General features: G+C 38.3%; 1 protein-coding gene and 1 pseudogene across 1 annotated transcript; both read left to right on the top strand.

The window, feature by feature from the left end:
• The first annotated feature begins 555 nt into the window (after positions 1–555).
• On the top strand, positions 556–9589 carry LOC145783675 (uncharacterized). The gene is made up of 7 exons (XM_082595564.1): positions 556–726; positions 1510–1731; positions 4002–4280; positions 4418–4553; positions 4853–5493; positions 5957–6092; positions 8974–9589. The coding sequence occupies exons 1-7, from the start codon at positions 693–695 to the stop codon at positions 9482–9484; spliced, it is 1959 nt and encodes a 652-aa protein (XP_082451690.1). The 5' UTR covers positions 556–692; the 3' UTR covers positions 9485–9589.
• A 7961-nt stretch (positions 9590–17550) lies between these two features.
• On the top strand, positions 17551–18964 carry LOC145783563 (uncharacterized; annotated as a pseudogene).
• The last annotated feature ends 1902 nt before the right edge of the window (positions 18965–20866 follow it).

The following is a 20866-nucleotide window of genomic DNA, read 5'->3' as shown; positions in this document are numbered from 1 at the left end:
AGACAGAATTTCCTCAGCCAGGCAGATAACATTATAATTTACATTCATTAAAATATAAACCATCATTATAGACATAAAGTAAATGCTACCACATAGCAACCTAGGGTATGTCTTGGTACGCAGTTTAATTTTTTGCCTCTCTCTTACAGTATTTATGGAGTGATCAGATTTTCATCGATATTTCCGACCTTTGCCGCAAGTGTTTTTTGTTTTAATGTAGGCCTAACCAGAAGGCTTTCTTGCGGACGCACGGTCACCACTCTGCGTTTCTTACCGCTGCTTTAGACTGAATGAGCTGAACTTTATTCTCGATGTTTCTGTCATTGATTTTACTACAAGATCATTCGATATCTGCGGCGACAGTGGCGTGTTTATTTGTCGCCTCTCCGCAGTTTTCTCCAAAGCTGTTTTTACCATTGCGGGTTCCATCAAGCATTTGCGTTTACTCACTTGTTTCGTCACAAGCAATGCCACATTGTACCTATGACGTAATAGCCGCAAATTTCAAGCACACATTTTTATATTTCCTGCAGGCACTTTCTAATTTATTTGCAACACAAGTCCAACTTTTTTAAAAATGCTGTAGCTTGTCTTTCAACGCGATATTGCCTGTTGGGATAAGTAGCAGTCCAGGCAGCTTGGCTGCAGTTTGAGCGATGACCCTCGATTTCACTTTATAGCTTCTCTCCTATATGTATGTTGGAGTTTTTTTAGTCATCTGTCAAGGTAAGTTTTTCTACATTAAATAAAACGAAAAAATATGATTATACTTGCAGCCTATCTACTAGCTAAGTTTACACTGATCAGTTCGGAAAGTAGAGACCGATTGCAACATCGGAGCTGAAACAAAATTCTCGATATGTGAAACAAAACAATTTTTGCAAAAAATTATATTTTACTCCGCCCAATTGCTCTTGGTGCAATAATTTTTAGCATTAAATCTTCATACTCAAAATTCATTGAATAAACAGCTTTAGAGTTCGTGTTTAGTCGGTTCTACCTTTCTCCAGAGTAACCTACTCCCTTGCTGTGTTATGGCAAGTAGCTTATAACTTTTGGCTTCATGATCTGTGGTAAAAATACACTAAACTGCAACAGAAAAAGGAAAATCTAAAAACGCTGATTCGACTCTCGGGCTGTGCGCTGGAACACCACGCCTCTCGGACAACTCTACGTGAAGCGCATCTGTGGGTGGAGTAATTTACCGGAAACAGCTCTTCGATCAGCGGCAACTCCGCTGTCTATTTCAGTGATTGGCATGCGTTCCTGGTTCAAAGATTTTACTAGTATTCGAAACTACCAGTAGCCTATGCTTGCAAAGAAGCTTTCTCGAGTTTTGCAATTAACTAAAGAAGATCAATTGGTTCAAACAAAGAAAAACGCTGAAAATTAGTAGTCCACATAAGTTCGGTGAACTGTTGTCTGTAGCGCGCGAGTGAACTTATTAATTTGAGATACTGCCCTTGATAAACAGACTTGCATGCCTCTTTTAGTGTTACTTTATTTCAGGGTGGTGGCTCTTACGGACATGCAGCGCTCAAGAATGCCTCAATCCAACAATCTCCAATGTTTTCGGGGAGATAGGTTATGTGCCTCTTAGCTCAAAACTTCGAGTACCGAAGAACTGCGTTTGGACGATTAATCCCCCCGGGGAAAGGGATTTCCTTTTAATTGTTAAAATCAATTATCTTTACTCTTACGAGAATGACGACGACTTTATCCTGCCAGACAGTAAGTTCTTGCATTACAATGAACGTGAAGACTCTAGTCTAATCGAAAAAAAAATGCAATAACTCCAACTTTTCGATACTTTGTCGCTCCGAGACTAAATTAGTTCAAGACCAGATCCATAAAACCTTGAATTGAAAGCGAAAAGAATTGAAGTTATTGACATTATCTCAGTAGCAAGGCAAGTGGGCTTAATAAAATGATTCAAAGACTATAAAGATACAAGATAAAGTAAGAAAAAAACGTGCCAGAGAAAAGCGAATTTTTTTTCCCAACGAAGCTAAAAAGGAGCGTGAAATTGTTTGTTGTGGTTAGATATTAGATTATTTTAGAGGTTATCTTTCACTGAAAAATTATTTGTTCAATAAAACTTTCTTGCACGAGGTTTATTATTTAAATATTTTTGAGAACAATTTTATAATTTTAACCAGATTTCGTTCAAATATTGAAAACATTTTTCTTTTTTCTCTTGAAAAATATTTTTACTTATTTCCATTCGCTCGGGTGTTGGTTTGCTTCGGTAGCTGCTGAACCAATTGCAATAACGATACCGCCAACCAATCAAAAGCTATGCTCTTTGTGACGTCATCAAGGTTGCTTTTCCAGAGGAATCAAAGAAAAACGCAACGATTGAATAAGTTGAGTCAACTTTCCTTCGCTTGAGTGGCGTAGAAGGTTCGGGCGGAAGTAGCCGTTTAAATGATGCAAGTTCGATTCCCATCTATGCCATTACTCTATTTTCTTCTGTAGCCTAATTAACAAACAAAGTTTAAAGCAAGGATCGACTCTCTAAGGGTTACAATTGGACAGTACCGATTTAACTCTTTGCTTTTTTAACCTTTTTTCGCAAGTTCAGTTCTCAAGGAGGGGGGGGGGGGGGTTAAATCAAATTCAACCAGCGTCTTCGTGTGAGCTTCTGGGCCGAGGGTCTAACCACCTGTTACGTGTGATCTGCTGGATTGTTTTGAATAGAATTTGTACTAATGTGCAGAAAAATCATTTGTCTATAAGTTTGAAAAGTCAATATTCTAATATGTCGTACTCTTAACTTGATATTTTATTTTTTACAAAGGTACCCAGAAACGAATATTTGCTTTGCAAAACAATGAGAGGGCCCCAACGCGGAATGTGTGCCAGGCCTATCTTACATCGTGCTTTGCTTCTAAAATCTTTGCTGCCAGAAACCAGAAATGTTTTACTAGTTGACAAATCAGGCATTGTTTACATTATGTCACAATGTAAACAATGGAAAATTTTTACTAAGCAATGACTGTGTTACAATGCAAGAAATGAACGATTATATCGGCCTGATATCAATGGTTTTATTTCGTTTTCAATAACAAATTAAAACAAACTTGCATTTGTTTTTCATAAGGCAATGCTTTCCGAAATTCATAATTTATAGTTTGGATGGAACCAAGCATTCCTCAGCAATCACACCTAAAATTATTTATATTTTCGATTGTTTCACCCTAAAAGGGGAATTGAAACGTAAAACCAATGAACCCTAAAAAGAAATGATTTCCTGACTAGAGAACCCCAGCCATCAGCTCGGGGCAAGTTGAGGTCAAACCAAACACTGGAAAACTCCGCGATACGTCTCTCTCCTTGCGCATATTTATGCACGAAGCAATTATGAGCTTATCGTTTGCAAGCGCAATGGAATCTATTTCACGCTTTGCTAGAAGTTGACCAGAAATAGCAAAAATTCACCAAAATATTGAATTTACAAAAAACTACATAACTTTTACTATCAAATTAAACATCATCTGATCCGCCTTGTAATAAGAAAGCAAAAAGTGGAGCATCTCTCTTTAACTGGTAAAATTTTTGAAAAACGGGCACCTGGCAGACAAGACAAACTTATCTGAAACAATTTAACGACAAGACAGAAACAATCATCTATGCAAAATATTATAGGAATATTTGGTCTAATTATTTATCTGAGTCCGTCGATGCCTGGTTCAGGCAAGGCAATTGAAGAAGAAGAAGATCCGCCTTGCAATTTTGGAAAGTCCAGAAAAACCAGGTGTATGGCATTACTGTGCTTCTAGTAATCAAAGGAAATGTGAGAGGGATGCCAAACCTGAACCCCCTTGAGGAGCACTGTTAGACATGTTCTGATTGGTTGGCGATGTCGTTGCTGCAATTGAGGTCTTACTGGGAATTAACATTGTTAAGTGGCTGCCGTTTGCTTCAGTGTTGTAACTAACATGGTTTTCATCCCTAATGCGCGTTAAGTAGATTAATGATATAAAATTAATGATGTTTAGGATCATCATTACCAAGGCAAACCATTGAACATGGTGACAAGCCTTTGTGCGCAAAGTATGTTCTCTCGGAGGTGCAGTCAAAACCGTGCCTGGACACTCTCGGGAAGCTTTATTGTCCTGAGACTCTGACAAAAGCAACTCGAAAACCAATTCGGATTTCAATTTCCACACTCCCTCGATTCCAGAAGTCGGCAGCCACCTACTTTTACACGAACTTTCAGGCTTCTTATTTGTTTGTCTTTTGCAACGACACGCGGCCAGCTGACACTCTACAGCCAGGTAGGACATGGTGCCAGGAAGAGTTTTGAGTGATTTAACATAAATTTGAACAATAATTTATCTATCAATGAGTCCGAGTGAGTCAGAGATAGGTTACAACATGAACATCACTGACATCTTCTTTGTTAAATTTGTAGGTGGGAATCCAATTGATGTCCAATTTGACCAAGCAACTACCCCTGCGAGTAGCTCAGGATCCACAACCACAACAGTGTTTGTAGTTTTCCTCATAATTAGCATCATCATTATTCTTCTGCTCCTCTTGAAAATCAGGTGGGGTTTCTTGCAAACATCTTTTGTTATTTTAAAGGCGTAAGTTGTAAGTTTACTTGGATGCTATCAACCAGCAGAGCAAGTGGGATTCTTGCCATGAGTCACGAATAAGGCACCTCAGATTGAGTTGTAAAAGCGAACAGTGGAAAACTGTACTTTAGTATTTTTTTATTCATGTAATGTAAACCTTGACGAGTCATGACCTTTGTGGATTGTCGTTGGAAATCAACTTGAGAGTTCATGAGCCAGGAGTTTCTTCTAACTCTGGCACTTCTTGATGAAATTTTCTTTGGATCTAGAAACGACAAAAGGAAGCAGCTTCTCTTCTCATCCGAAGATGACATCCAGGCAGTGGAGACACCTGTGGTAGAGTCAAAACGCGTCCCAACTCCGTCCCGACCGTCATCGCTGGAGAGCTCCCGGAAGCCGGACCGTGACGTTTTGTGGATGGATCTTCTCACTTTAGAAAGTCACTCTGATCCAGCCTGCAATGAAAGACACTCTGCGACAAAGAAGGTGAAGTGTGATGATCCACCTTGTGATGATGAGCTTCTCAATCGTCCCAATTCCAACCGAATCCAACGGAAATCTCGTTCACCGCAACACACAAACTCAGAAGGTTCTCTTGAGTTGCCAGCAACTTACGCTGCAGAAGAATTCGCTGGGCCTCGAGTATCGGAAAACAATTCTTACATCACAAGTGTCGACAGACGAGAGTTTCAGCATGCCTGTTCGAACAGCTCAAGCCAAACGTTGAGCGACGTTCATCCAACGTACACCATGAGAACTGTTAACATCACCTACTCGCGACCGTCAAGATCAGAGATCATCTTTGACGAGACTTGTCACGAGATCCACGCGGCGCTTGAATCGGTTTGTAATTCCGAGGACATGGAGACCGCGAGCATGATCGCGTCGACGCTCGCCGGGGACGACAAATGTGAGTTTGTTGAACTTTATTTTGGAAACAATTTGTTTGGAGCTTTAGCAGAGCGGTCACTTTGTTGTACTGAGTAAACAAGTAAACAACTTTAGAACGTTTTCAACACATTGTTGTTTCTTCATCAGGAATAACATAATAATTACATTTGCAACTTATACAACGAAATTGATTAGTTCAATTTGACTGTGTAGCCTGCAACTCACCAGCGACCCTACTTGAGGTGGAAATAAAGCAAGAAGAAGAAGCGAGCAAATCAATGTCTTCTCTAGACTAGAGGATAAAAGTCAAACAGTTGTTTATTTAACAAAAGCGTAATTAAAAAATTTAAAGAGACAACATCTGAACAGAACCTTTGCGAAAACGCCATTTTAAAACATTGCATCGGGAGAATTTGTCATCCACCTACCTCGTCGAAATGACGCAATAACGAATGAGTTTAATTAAACATTTTTGTTTGCAGTTGACGTCAGTTTCGGGAAGAAAGGATTCTGCAAAGCTGGAAATAACTTTGATAAGATAACCGGTTCTGTGATGTGCCTCACAGTCTTCTTAGTGATGTGTTTGATGCAGATTTCCAAAAGACTGGAAAGCGCAGGGTAATATTTCTTTTTTTAGTTACTTGCTTCTGATCTTTATCCCAGATACCAAATAACTGATTAACCGACTTTCTCTCACTTGACAAGACTTGATGGTTATCATAAGACAAAGGATTTTAATAGTAGAGTTGTAGACTAAACAAAACCAATGTCATCAACAGTGAAATGCTACATTTTCCAGGCTCGTGTTTGTATGAACCGGCAAGTCAACTCTTTTTGATTCGCTTGCTCTGCACATCTATGTTACAGGGTTGGATCAATTACATAAACCTGGTTCGACTCCCAGCTCAAGCTGGTTGTTGAAAAACACTGCTCACCTCTACCAAGGGTGTATTGGGTGGGCGTAGTTGTTGAAGGAAAGGCGGCCGAGAGAAAGGAACTGGCCACCCTGCTGTCGTTACTGCCGAAAGCTTTGTATAATGAGAATATTATTTTCTCATGTTACATACTTTCAGTTCAATTACATTACACTATTAAAATTCTTAATTACATTACAATTACACCATTACAATTCTTAATTACATTACAATTACACCATTACAATTCTTAATTACATTACAATTACACCATTACAATTCTCAATTACATTACACCATTATAATTCTTAATTACAATTATACCATTACAATTCTCAATTACGTTACACCATTATAATTCATTACATTACACCATTACAATTTTTACTTCCATTACAATTACACCATTACAATTTTTAATTCCATTACAATTACACCATTACAATTTTCAATTACATTACACCATTATAATTCTTAATTACATTACACCATTACAATTCTTAATTCCATTACAATTACACCATTACAATTTTTAATGCCATTACAATTACACAATTACAATTTTCAATTACATTACACCATTATAATTCATTACATTACACCATTATAATTCTTAATTACATTACACCATTACAATTCTTAATTCCATTACAATTACACCATTACAATTTTTAATTCCATTACAATTACACCATTACAATTTTCAATTACGTTACACCATTATAATTCATTACATTACACCATTACAATTTTTACTTCCATTACAATTACACCATTACAATTTTTAATTCCATTACAATTATACCATTACAATTCTCAATTACGTTACACCATTATAATTCATTACATTACACCATTACAATTTTTACTTCCATTACAATTACACCATTACAATTTTTAATTCCATTACAATTACACCATTACAATTTTCAATTACATTACACCATTATAATTCTTAATTACATTACACCATTACAATTCTTAATTCCATTACAATTACACCATTACAATTTTTAATGCCATTACAATTACACAATTACAATTTTCAATTACATTACACCATTATAATTCATTACATTACACCATTATAATTCTTAATTACATTACACCATTACAATTCTTAATTCCATTACAATTACACCATTACAATTTTTAATTCCATTACAATTACACCATTACAATTTTCAATTACATTACACCATTATACTTCTTAATTACATTACAAACAATCGGTGAGATGGTGCAGCGGATAAAGCGCTCGCTTTCCAATCATGCAATTCTGGTTCAACTCCTGGTTGTTGAAAAACACAGCTCACCTCTACCCAAGGTGTATTGGGTGGGCGTAGTTGCTGAAGGAAAGGCGGTCGAGAGAAAGGAACTGGTCACCTTACTCTCCTTAGTGCCAAAGGCTATTACTATGAGAACCTTATCTTCTCATACCCCGATGCTTCCAGTTATGCAAACCTGGTTCGACTCCCGGCTTCAACTATTTGTTGAAGACACAGCTCACCTCTACCCAGAGAGTAATGAATTGGGTGGGCGTAGTTGCTGAAGGAAAGGCGGCCGAGAGATAGGAACTAGCCGCTCTACTGTCGCTACTGCCGAAAGCTTAGTATACAGTAATGAGAATATTATCTTCTCATTTCTCAATGCTTGGATAAAGCATGGGACTAACCTTCACCTACAATTACATTATCCTGAAATTTTCAAATTACAATTACTTCCAAATATAATTAATTACACGTTTCAATTAGTGACAATAAATGTTTCAATATTCATGTTTAACAATGATTTTTTATACATAGATTTTATCAAAAGCAGTATAATTGCATTTGATAAAGACATTATAGTACCAGAAATTATATTTGCATTCCATCATAATTCCATTTATTTTCTCGCACAAGTTCACGAAGGGTCATTTATTCCACATCGAATATCATGTGTGCAATTTAGCCACCAAACATAGGCTAATTATAATTTAGACCAATTTTTTTTCAATTACAAACACATTACAGAACAATGAACAGTCTCACTTACAATTACATGAAAATGTGTAATTGATTACATTTAATTACAATTGTAATGGATCTAACTCTGCCGTGTTGCCAACTCTTTTTTCTATTAGGATAAAAACGCCAATATAGCATCTCTAGTCTAGATCAAAGTGTCATTTGAAATCACTTCATAACAGACATTGTGATGTAGGTGAATTGATGAATTAATCAAGTTTTTAACGACTTTGCTGCTTAAGCGGTGGAATGACATTTTGATTTTGATCGTTTTATTGCATTTTACTTGCATGAAGTTGATAAGAGCGCAATTTCCTTTCATTTGCTGAAAACACTGTTGGATTAACTTGAATTTTTTTGCAAAACTGGAGATTAGATTAGAACTTGAATTAGAGCAAACAATATGTTTTTATCAAATTAAATTAAAATTAGAATTACCAACATTTTGCTTTAATTCATCGAATTAGACAACTAGAACTATCTACAGTAGTTGTCCAAGTCTGATTGACGGTGAATAATTTGCTGATTTAAACTATTTCATTTCAAACGTACGGTAATAAAATAGTTTTATTGCAGGAACAATGGAAAACCTTTTGACCCTATCAAGATATACAAGCAAATTCAAACCGCTAAATCGCGCGCGACTCGGTCGAACAGCGCCACAAGACTGGCTGAATTGGAGAACGCAAAAAGGTCTCAAAACGGGGTTCCTAGCATGCGGGCCAGAGAGAGGGAGTTTCCTGCGAAGCCAAAGTCACCAAGGTACAGAGACGAGGAGCCTGGTTCAGGAGAACAAACAAAGTTTGAAAAATTTTCTCGTGACGACTCATACACTGACTCAACGCGCGCGTCTACATACCAAGGAAGCGAAACAGATCGAAATAGCGAACCAGCCAGCTCTGTGACGTCAGCTGGTTTCAACGAAGATCCAATCACAAAACGACACGTGAAAGGAATAATGAAGAAGCCTCGAAAGCAAACAGGAATGGCCCGTAAAAAAAGCTCATTTGCCAGGTTTTTGGAAAGAACTTCGTGGCCTCATGTGTTCGGCAACAAACGAGTCGACATAGATAATAGGGAAAGATAAAATGTATCTAACGTAGCTACCTATTTGTACTTCGTTGCAAAGTCTGCCTTGTTTCACCAGGACACCGGCCTTGACAGAAATAAAAATAAAAAAACGCCGTGAAAATGCCAAATTGTCATTTTCTGACGAACTATAGTGTGAATAGTATATGTTTGTGTCTAAATTGTTAGACTATAGCCTAGCCCAAAGTTGTGTAGGGTACTGTGTCAGGAAGTATTTCACAATCACTTTGACGTGAAAATAGATTGTGATTTTATTGAGCCATTCGGTGGTGCATTTCTCGGGGTGTACGCTTGAGCAGCGCATTGCAAGAACAGTTTTTCGTTCATGGGGTGCTAGTGAACGTGCAACAAAGACCGCTTTTGGTTGATGAGTGTCTATACCAGGGTTGCCACATGTTTCTGCATGTCTTGTCTGACATGGAACTAGGCAACAAAGCTCTGAGTGTGCAACAATTTGAAAAATGGCGGATTGTGTAGCTAAGACAATTGTATATCAACAACATGCCTTATACTATCAATTACTATAAAGTATATAACAGTTAGTATGCCTACAACTGTGCCAACTTATGCGATAAAACTATGTCTCACAAACCACCAGAGGACCCACGGAGCTATCGTCCGATAGCTATCCTCTGTGCTCCTTTCAAGATCCTCGAAAGACTGATCTATGCCCGCGTTAACCTAACTAACTAGGCCCAACGAAACCACACAAGTCTCCAGGGCCGGATAAGATTTGCCATGAGCTTGTGCTCCATGCTGGCCATGCCCCAAAGTCCTGACTACGTAGATTCCTTTTTTCTGCTTGCACCACTTAACAATCGCCGCAAATTTGGAGAATAGCTTTAGTAGCTGCGATCCTTAAGCCTCACAAGCCACCAGATGATCCACGGAGCTATCGTCCAATATCCCTCCTCTGTGCTCCTTTCAAGATCCTCGAAAGACTGATCTATGCCCGCGTTAACCTAATCATCGACCCGATCCTTCCAAAAAAGGAAGCTGGGTTTCGGCGCGGAAAATCCACCGTAGATCAGGTCACACTCTTCACCCAAAACATCGAGGATTGCTTTGAAGCAAAAAAGAAGGCCGGCACTGTCTTTCTAGATCTCACAGCTGCCTATGACACCGTATGGCATCGCGGCCTTACTTGCAAGCTACTTCACCTGTTTCCTGACAGACATATGATCATGGAACTTGTTAAGAATCGAAGCTTCACCCTCACGACTGACAACTCACGACGAGGCAGACTGAGACGTCTGTAAAATGGTGTCTCACAGAGATTAGTTTTGGCGCCACTTCTTTTTAATATCCACTTCCACACCCACGACCTGCCAAGCACGGTCTCCGCAAAATACACATATGCAGGCGACCTGATAATATTCTCCACAAAGTCATGGGAAAACCTAGAAGACACCTTAATCCAGGACATGAAAACCCTCTCAGCGTATCTTCAGAATTGGCGACTGAAACTTAGCGAAACCAAAACTGTGGCAGCAGCTTCCAGAAGCTTTTCATATACTCAACCGGGAAGCTGATCGTGAGATGAATGTCCAGAACAACGGAAAATTGCTGTCCTTCTGCTTAGAACCAAAATATCTCGGGAGTGATATTACAGATCACTTACATAACTTATACCACCACCATTTGGTGTCACTGCGCAAGAACTCTCATCCCTCGCTGCACTACCCAATCGCCTGGCAGGCTCCAGGTGGAGAGCGAAGGTTGATACTTTGCGCATAGTAGCTCTATCCCTTGTCTATTCCTCAGCAGAGCATTGTGCATATTGTGCACCTGTTTGGTGCCGCAGTGCTCATTGCCACAACATAGACACTGCCATCAACAGCGCTCTACGTACAGTACTGACCGGATACCTGCTTCCTACACCATAATGGATTCATGAAATTCAGTAGCTTACTACCTTGTAGTTCATCGGGATCCAGATCCTGCAGAATTATTGAAAATTAGCAGGATAGGATCAGAACCAGATCTTGAGTTTGTGGAAAAGTAGGATCAGTAGCCCACAGGATTCAAAAGTTTCGAGAGTCTCTGACTTCCTGTACTGCAACTGCGCAGTGCTTACCAGCGTTGCCAGTGATATTGAAGTTGCTTAAGCTATAAGATATTTTACTTTTGGTGGAAACCTTCTGTCTTATGTATTTCTTATTGTCATAGGAGCTTGATGCTGCAGGGTCTGCGGTTTTATTTTCTTTTATTTGAAGTGAGTTCGGATTGTTGATAGACGATGATTGAACAAACGAACGAGTGACACTAGAAGACATTGACATAAGATTTACAAATCAAACTGCGCTTGACAAACAAATCCTGAGACGTATTGGTTAATGATGCGACCGACTTTCAGATCGGCACGTGATCATAACGTGATCATGTGATCATGTGATCAGAATAATGATTCGAATGATTAAAAGTCTGAATGCTGAATTATAATGATACTCTATAAGTGATAATCTAGATTATAACGAGAATACTTTGCAAATACCTAACGCTTGTTTGTCTGGAGTATTTATAGTACCGGTATCTTAGGTAAGAAAAAGGCCATGCAGATCAAAGACTGTTTGACTAGCCAAAGTCCAGGTCAGCAACAAGAAAAGGGAGCCTACTGGCAGAAGTTAAAAATAAATACTCAAAACCATCTGTGGAAGTTGGTTATGCACGAAGCAAATATATAAATAAAAATTTAAAGGCAAATTAAGGTTGTACGTCGGTCATACAGTGCACTAGTCCTCTTCCACATTGATGCAACGTGCCCCGACGTTGAATCAACGTAAAAAGTGACAGCAACTGACTAGACATATCATGTAAAGTGAGAGCAATTAAGTGCGAATTAAAAATGAAAGACAGATTTATAAAATAGAATAGTTTATCAGAACATATTATCAAAAGGACTATTCGCGTATCTAATTAAAGTTTACAGTTCAATTCAATGGACAGTTTTGCCTGACACAAATAAATAATAATAATAGTTCAATATTATTTTTCTTTGTCGGAAAACAACAGTAATGATAAAGTTACAAATAGTGTAGCCTAGAGGGAACAAAACCAACAAAAGAAAAGGTGGCAAACCACAGAAGTTTAATGCGATGCAGATTCAAAGGATTTCTCTTTCAGCAACCATTTTTAACAATGGTAGCCGGGAAATAACTTAAAGTATATTATTTGATTTGAAGGTTATAAAAAACACTAGATTCTCCAAGAAAACCACCACACCACAAGATTATTTCAAAAACCACTAGATCTAGCGGAAAACCACTAGGAGTGGCAGCCCTGAACTGAACTGGCACCACATCCCTAAAGCAATTGGAGGTATCAGCGATTACGATTTATCAGTCAATTTCTGTCTGTCCCTGATTTCTGTTTTTAAACATCTGGGTTTAATAACACAAATATCACGTAGAAAACAGTGGAAAATTAGCACCGGACCTCTACAAATTCTTTCAGGATTTTTGGATTAGCCTACACTACTTGCAAACATTTTTTGGCTTGTTTTTGCAATTTTTGCTAGTTTGAAAACTATAAACAGATAAAACCTAGCAACCACGCGGAATTTAACATAATATATTAAACTGAACATAAACTATAAACTACAAACGTTTTAGGCCATACAGATGTTAGCCCTTTTCAAGTAACGAAAAAATAACCGAAGCTTGAAAACTGTTTTTCGCTGAAAAAAATTGTATGCTCTGGCAATTCTGGATAGAATTGTGCAAGCACTAGAGTTGCCGGGTCCGCGGTTTTCCCAAGGAATTTTGATTTTGCTAGTTTTGCTTCGGAATTGATATTGATTGAATTTTTATTCTCGGGCTGGGAAAGTTTCTAGCAGAGCTCAATCCTGGCAGTTTCGCATAGCCTACTTGTAGGGGCTTTGAATCACTGACGCAGGGCTGGTCATTGACAGAGTGAAGTCTCCGATTGTTCAAGTGAATTGTTGCCGAGGATTTATTCCGCCCATTAGTAGCAGTGTTGTAGGCTACGCGTCAACGAAATAAATTGACGGCGTCAGCGCGAATTGCCTAAAAACTTCATGGTGTAAAGTACTGCATCTGCTCTTAAAGAAATTGACGGCGTCAGCGCTAATTTCTTGCGCTATTTTAGCCAGGGTCTCACAAAACAGAAGTATTTCAACCAAGTTTAGGCTTAGCAATAGCTATAAATGAAGGGTAGGTATTATGTTTTGAGAGTGTATTGTAATTGGCTGCTTAGCCTATATAGTTATTTCCTTGTGGATACACAAGCATTTCAAAATGTTTGTCTGACAATTTGCTGCGTTTGGGACGCATAATGTCCTTTCCATGTGAAAACATGCGTTCCACAGCAGCGCTGGATGGTATTGGTGTGTTGTATTTCAAAAACAAATCTTGAAAACGTTTACTCGGAAAAGTATCACTGTTCCAAGCGTGCTGTGAGGGTGTAGCATGTAGGCTATAAATCTTTTAACGAGGTCCACTGCACCAACATCGCTCTTTTCAGGGGCATAGAGCTCTTGAAATAAAGTATCTTCGACCTCCGCGATAACATTCATTAATTTTTCGCTTTCTGAACCCTCGTTCTCGATACTGCTCACGATATGAGTGATCACCATTTGGCAAACTTTTTCCGCTTGTTTTCCAAGTAGCCATTCCAACCAACGCGAAATCCGGAATATTCGGATGAGTTGCACTGACCGGAATACATCGTGAACCTCTCATTGTGAAATGAGATTTTCCATGAAAACAAAAATTGACGCATAGCGCTTGACGCTTAAAATCGGCAAAATAGTTGACGGCGCTATCACTTCCGTCAACTAAAAAATAAAGTGACGGCGCTAGCCTCAGCGTCAACAAAAAGTTGACGCCGTTAAATGACGCCATCAAATTGACGACGTCAACGTACAACACTGACCAGTTTCCCCTAAATGGAGAGCACTAGAGCAGTCCTTAACGTGCGTTCAGTGTTACCATATTAGTCATTTTAAAACTAAATCTGATCTATTTTGCAACTGTCTGGTTTATTTTTTTTTCAATTTGGTTGATTGATTGAATCTTTATCCCCGGATTGGGAAAGCTTCTTGCAGAGCTTAGCTTCTTGGAAAGCTTCTTGTAGAGGTGCGTCTAAACGAGAAAGTGTTCTTGCTTAGAAATTCTTGTTTAAGCTAGTTTTTAAGCTTGTTTCGTCTACACTCACAATCTCGAAAAAAGATTTTGCTTGCTTGAACCGCGGTCACGTGAGTATTTCAACCGCAATGACGTCACCTCTCAAAAAGTTTGCGCCAAAGCAAGAAGTAAACCAATTGTTCTTTAATAACTAGTCGGAGTGAGCTGGCACTTTGAGTTGTTGCAGTCATTCAATATTGGCTTTCAAATGTTAACGTGTGTTATTTTTGTTGTGATGGTCATGGTCAGAAATAAAAGCAACTGAACTCAACTTGTGTAAAAAATGCTGCAAAAAGATAAGGTTGCAAACACGCAATTTACTTCGGAAAGAAGTGTTCTGACACCTTAGTGAAGTTAAAAAGTCAGAAACAGGTGTGGCCAGAGAACACTGGGTGCATCAAATACAAAACAACAACTACAAACTTCCTAGTTGCTTGACTAGCAGCCAGACTACTGACTTGAGTGTAGCCTAGACCTGAGGTTTTGCCGCGAAAAGATTTCTAAGCAAGAGAACTCACTTAAGCGCTCAGTTTTTCGCTCTGGAGCGTATTTTTTCTCGGGCACTCGCTTACTCGCTCAGTTTCGTAAAAGTAAGCGCACAAAGTGCGATTATCTTTAACAAACAAGACGTTTTGCTAGCTTAAGCAAGAAAACAGTCGTCGTGTAGACGCACCAGTTTCACATAGGCTACTTGTAGAGTAGGGCTACCATACGTCCTCTTTTAAGAGGATTTGTCCTCTTTTGTCGAGAAAAATGAATTGTCCTCCGAGGACACTAAAAAATGCTCAAATGTCCTCTTTTTTGACAGTTTGGGTTTTCATGCTTATATTTTCAACGGGATTATATTGCTTGATGACGTTTCAACGAGGCTTGTAGTCTATTGTTTTCTAAACATTTTGCATACCATGTAAAGCTAACATGCTGATAAGAAATCAGCGCATTTTATGGAATTGTTGTTAAACGTTCATTGCCTGGTTCACTGTAAGATATTAAACGACAATTTAAAGGCCATGCTCATTGCTCACACTTTCACAAAAATTATTTACCTACATACGTTTTATATTGATACAACGCTTGTAGACGTTGTTGATTACCAACACAGTTTGGTTCGTTTGTTACTTAATACAAATGTCTAAAATTTGCATTGTGTATAACCTAACACCTAACCTACAGCAAAAGAAATCGTGGCATGGATAGGCCTACAGCTTTGCAAGGAAAGGAACAGCTTTTTAGTTCACGCCGTTTTTAGCTTCTTAAAGGTTACATGTGCAGCCTACTGTTTTAGTCAGAATTCTTGCAAATAATTTAACAATTTTGTTAAGGCTGACCACTCCTTGTTGAAAAAAGTCAAGGCTTGATCTGGAGGTCGTGCCTGATTTGTCACATTTTGCATATTTTTACGATCATTGCTGTCTGACTAAAACTGTCTAAAAATTAGGTATTTTTTTTCACTTTTTGTTGACTCTTAAAAATATAAAATCATTTGTTGTTTTTAAGGAAGCAATAGAAATGAGAAAAAATAAGTTAAACGTTTAGTCAATCTGTTTTCTTGTTTTGTCTTTTTTTTTTTGTAACTTTTGCTGCGTAGGCGGATGATCTAAAAACATGTAAAAAACTCTTCAAGTGTAAAATTCTACTAGCTGGTGAAACGTGTCCTCTTTTTAGCCGATGAAAATATGGTAGGCCTATTGTAGAGGTTTTGAATCACTGACGCAGGCCTGGTCATCGAAATTGGCAAAGTGAAGTTTCTGATTGTTGAAGTATTGTTGCCGAAGAATTATTCCATCCATTAGATGCCGCTGAATGGAGAGCAGTCCTTGACGTGCGTTGCTTAAGCGCAAGCCCTGAGAGTCGAACCAGCGCCGCTTGATCTTTAAGCTTTTTCGTTCCAGAAGTGACGCGCTAACCAATTGAGCTATAGGGGCGGACTTATGGGAGCGTTTATAGTTTATTTTTTTGGGTTATATATATATTTTACGTCTTATTTTTTAGTTTATTTCTGCTTCAATTTTGCTTATTCTGATCTTTTTTGTTTAGCTTCATGTGTCGTAATGCGATTTGTCATCAGTATTGTATGTTGGTTTATTTTTTAGTTTATTTCTGCTTCAATTTGGTTTATTCTGGTCTTTTTCTTAGCTTTCATCTAGTTTACTTTTAAAAAAACTAGATGGCAACGCACGCTGCGTTGCTCCATCGCACACTGCAAAATGAAACCAATACCCAGGCACCCAGCGCTTCCACTTTGGTGGTAATTACCACAATTGTGGAATTTTCATCATGTTTGTGGTAAAAATGTGGTAATATGGAAATTTTGTGTAAAGTAAGTCGAAATGCGGTTAAAATCGGGAAGAAAATCACAGTAAAAATGTGGTAATCTGAGGACAAATGTGGTATCTAGCTTTGTAAAAGTGGAACCACTGATACCATTACCATGGGGTGAAACCAGCGCGGCTTAATCTTGAAGGCTGAAGCAATGCTTCCACTTCGAAGGATTTTTAACAATTTTACAAGGAAATTTTGTGGTAAAAAGGAAATTGATGTTTTTAGCAATTTTAAAGAAAATTTTATTAATATTTCCTTTCAAAAGTTCTAAAAGTGACTGGAATAAGGATGATCAGCTGGTTTCCATCGCAAAACACCATCCGGAACCCCCTCTTACTCTCTTTACCATTCTCGCCTTTGGATTGCTTGATTTCTATTATCACCATTTTGGGAATTGGACATGAGTGCAGTGAGTGAGTCAGTTCTCAATTCTTTTAGTTGAAATTAGGTAATCGTTGATTTACGGTTGAATTTGAGTAGCAATGACAAAGCTCACTGAGCTTTGAGGTACAGTTGGGTATGATAAGCTTAGGCTAGTGGTATCCTTCCGGATTAGAAAAGTTAGTTATAGCCTATACTACGGTAATCTATTAATACTATGGTCATAATAACAGAGGTAGCTAGGCTGTATATACGGCATGTATAGCGTACACAGTCAGACTGAGTCAGTATCATGAATAAGCCAAGTATCCTGAAGTTTTTCATCAGTCTCAGAGGATTGTGAAGACGTTACTGACAAGGAGAAAAAAGAGATAGCCTAGCGCACTAGCCTATAGAGTTGAACAAGTTAGCGCATCAAGGAAAACCAAAGTAAACACAAAACTAAATTTGTTAATTGATGGATAATTCGTTACTGGACATTTACCACCTGTATGTTTTCGGTGTAAGGGATAGGTTAGGAGTCCGGGTGGGAAAGATGAGAGTGGTACCGTAATTGGTAAATGATGTCCAGGACTCCAGGTGGTAAATATCCTAGAATCGACTAACTGACAAGCGGTTTTGGCTGGACAATAAACAAATGAAGTAAACCATGTTATTGTAAAATATGTGCTGCTTTTGTGTAGCCCACTGTTCTAGTAGATTGGGCTTGTCAACTAAATCAGCACATATTTTACAATAACATGGTTTACTTCATTTGTTTATTGTCCAGCCTGCAAAGTGTAGTTTTTGTAGCGATTTGAATAGGGCATAACGGGGTAATTCCGGACATAATTTCCGTTTTCGGATTACCATTGCTCACGTGTTGCTTTTAAATCGACCCCAATGCAAATTTAAGACATTCACGCATATGTTAATAGTATGATTTTTAGCAATTTTCTAAAATTATTTTAAGATGGCCACAAGATGAAGCCTATATTTCTAGTGCCTAACTGTCCGGAATTACCGTCAACCGGGGCTACTTTGATTTTGGGGGCTTCTATGGTAATGCTATCATAGTAGCCCCATGCACATTTTTCTCAAGTTTATCTGCAATTTTTGCATAATTCACAGTTTCCGAAGAATATTTTTCCTATGTTGCTCAAAAGACTCTGTGATGGGTTGAACGAAAAGCAGCAAAATTTGGTCTCAGGGTTTAAAGCCTGTGGAATTTTCCCAAAAGACCGAGAGCAAGTGCTGAAGCGACTGCCACTCTGCCAATTCTCAGCCAGTTCAAGAAGTGCTTGGTAATGCAGTCACCACAATGCTTGAGGAATATATTTCACCAAGACAAACAGCATCAAAAAAACGTGGTCCCAAGATCTCCAGGAGCAGCAATTTCATCATGTGATATTGCTGATTTAAATTCATCTCAATCTGATGCAAGAAAACGCAAACGTGCTGCTGCAGAACCCAATGATTCCAGTGAAGATGAAGGGCAAGTTTGCGCCATCTGCAACCTCTTGGACCCTCCACGAGGTAGAAGCAGAGATGTGGATTGGGAGGGATGTGACAATTGTGATTTGTGGTATCACAAAATCTGCCTCAGAGACAATGGTGGATTGAGTGCCTCGGATTATTGCAGCTGTGCTTAACAATGTTTTTTTGACACTTACCGTATGTTTTTTATTGAGTGATGTTTTGTTTAATGCAAAAAACTATCAGAAAAGCCCCAAGGGAGGGCTACAATGAACATTTTAGGTATTTACAATGTATTATCATAGTAGCCCCAACCCAGGGGCTACTACGATAATATTTTAAAGTTGAATAAAAAAAGTGTGAAAACATAAAAATGATTTTTTTTTATTTTATTGAGAAGCTTGGGACCAAAGTGTTACTCATTCAAGAAACAGACCCTTTTTGAGCAACATGTGAGAGAGGAGGCAAAGAAATGTCCTGAATCTTATCATAGTAACCCCGGTTGATGGTACCCCGTCTGTGAGGTAATTCTGGACATGCACACCTTTTATGCAAAAAACGGAATTTCCCCGTAGCCTTACCGTTACAGGTAATTCCGGACAGCACAGAAACTTTATTTTTTTAGTATTTCACCACATTTGGCGCTCGAAAGCTAAATTATATGTATATAAAAAAGGAACATTTTGCTCACTCTGAAAAAGATTGTGTTTGAATGTTTTTTTTTTCTCGGACTGGGGAAGTCACTTTATGAACGCATTAATGTGTTTTGTTTGGGCAGTGGCTATTTGACCGGCGCCGGTCTTTGAATCTGAAACACTATTTGCCCGTCATTACGTCACTATACAGTCACTTTTTTTCTTTTTCTCTTTCAAATCAAAGAACGAGGAACGCGTATATAAGTTCTAAATCCGACCCTTTTCATTCAACTTGTTACGTGGCGCATGCGATACGTCGCCGGCTCCTAGTCTAGAGGGACTGAGTTTGATACTACGCGGAAGCGCCCCTTTTTTTATTTACTTTTTTTTTAAATAAATTTTGACCCGAAGTGCATTTTTGCAGTCAAATTTTAATTTAAGTTTTCTACAACCCAATTTTTTATGTCTTTTCAAATGTGAGTAATGAAGTTAGAGTTTTTTAATTTGCTGCAATTTGAGAATTTCTCTGGGTAATTTTCCGTTTGTGGCCGTGCTAACTATAGCCTACTACATAATTTTTCATTCAGGCACGTTTCAAACGTTTTAAACAAAAATGCACTTCGGGTCAAAGTTTAGTTAAAAAAAAATAAAAAAAAAAAAGGGACGCCTCCGGGTAGTAACGAACTCAGTCCCTCTAGAATAGGAGCCGGCGACGTATCGCACGCGCCACGTAACGTGTTGAAGAACATGGTCGGATTTAGAACTTATATACGCGTTCCTCGTTCTTTGATTTGAAAGAGAAAAAGAAAAAAAGTGACTGTATAGTGACGTAATGACGGTCAAATAGTGTTTCAGATTCAAAGACCGGCGCCGGTCAAATAGCCACTGCCTTTTGTTTGCGTTGTGTTGTTTACCGTAGTTACTTTGTTATTTTGTATTTACATGTGCATTTATTCTTTATACTTTTGTTTTGAAATAAAATAAACTGATAATACGATTAGAACAGGAATTACCCCATGTCCGGAATTACCCCATTATACCCTACCGTAGCACTTCTTCAATTCACTGATTTTCTGTTCTTTCAGGTTAAAACATAACTTAATACCTTATATAAATGAGATTTTTTAATTCTTTTAGGACAGTGAGGAACAACAAGGTGAACTGCAGGAAGTCACACTTACATAGAGCATGCCAGACGTTTAAGAGTGTAAATGATAATGTATTTTTTAACGATAATGAAATGTGATGCAATAAATATAATTGTAGACACAAAACAGCTTTATTTACTTGCCAAGCAACTAATAACATAATTTTTCAACCAGCAGTTCTCTTTTATCGTAAGCTTATTGATGGTCAACATAACTGGGTGCAACCTAGTTCGTACCTTGAACCATTCGTACAGTCAGTTCGTACCCTGAAAAGATCGAAATTTTTTTTAAAAAA

This window comes from Aplidium turbinatum, chromosome 14 (assembly GCF_918807975.1).
Source record: "Aplidium turbinatum chromosome 14, kaAplTurb1.1, whole genome shotgun sequence".
In the NCBI taxonomy this organism is placed as follows: domain Eukaryota; kingdom Metazoa; phylum Chordata; class Ascidiacea; order Aplousobranchia; family Polyclinidae; genus Aplidium; species Aplidium turbinatum.
The sequence above is the reverse complement of the archived record's forward strand: the minus strand, read 5'-3'. Positions and strand labels throughout refer to the sequence as shown.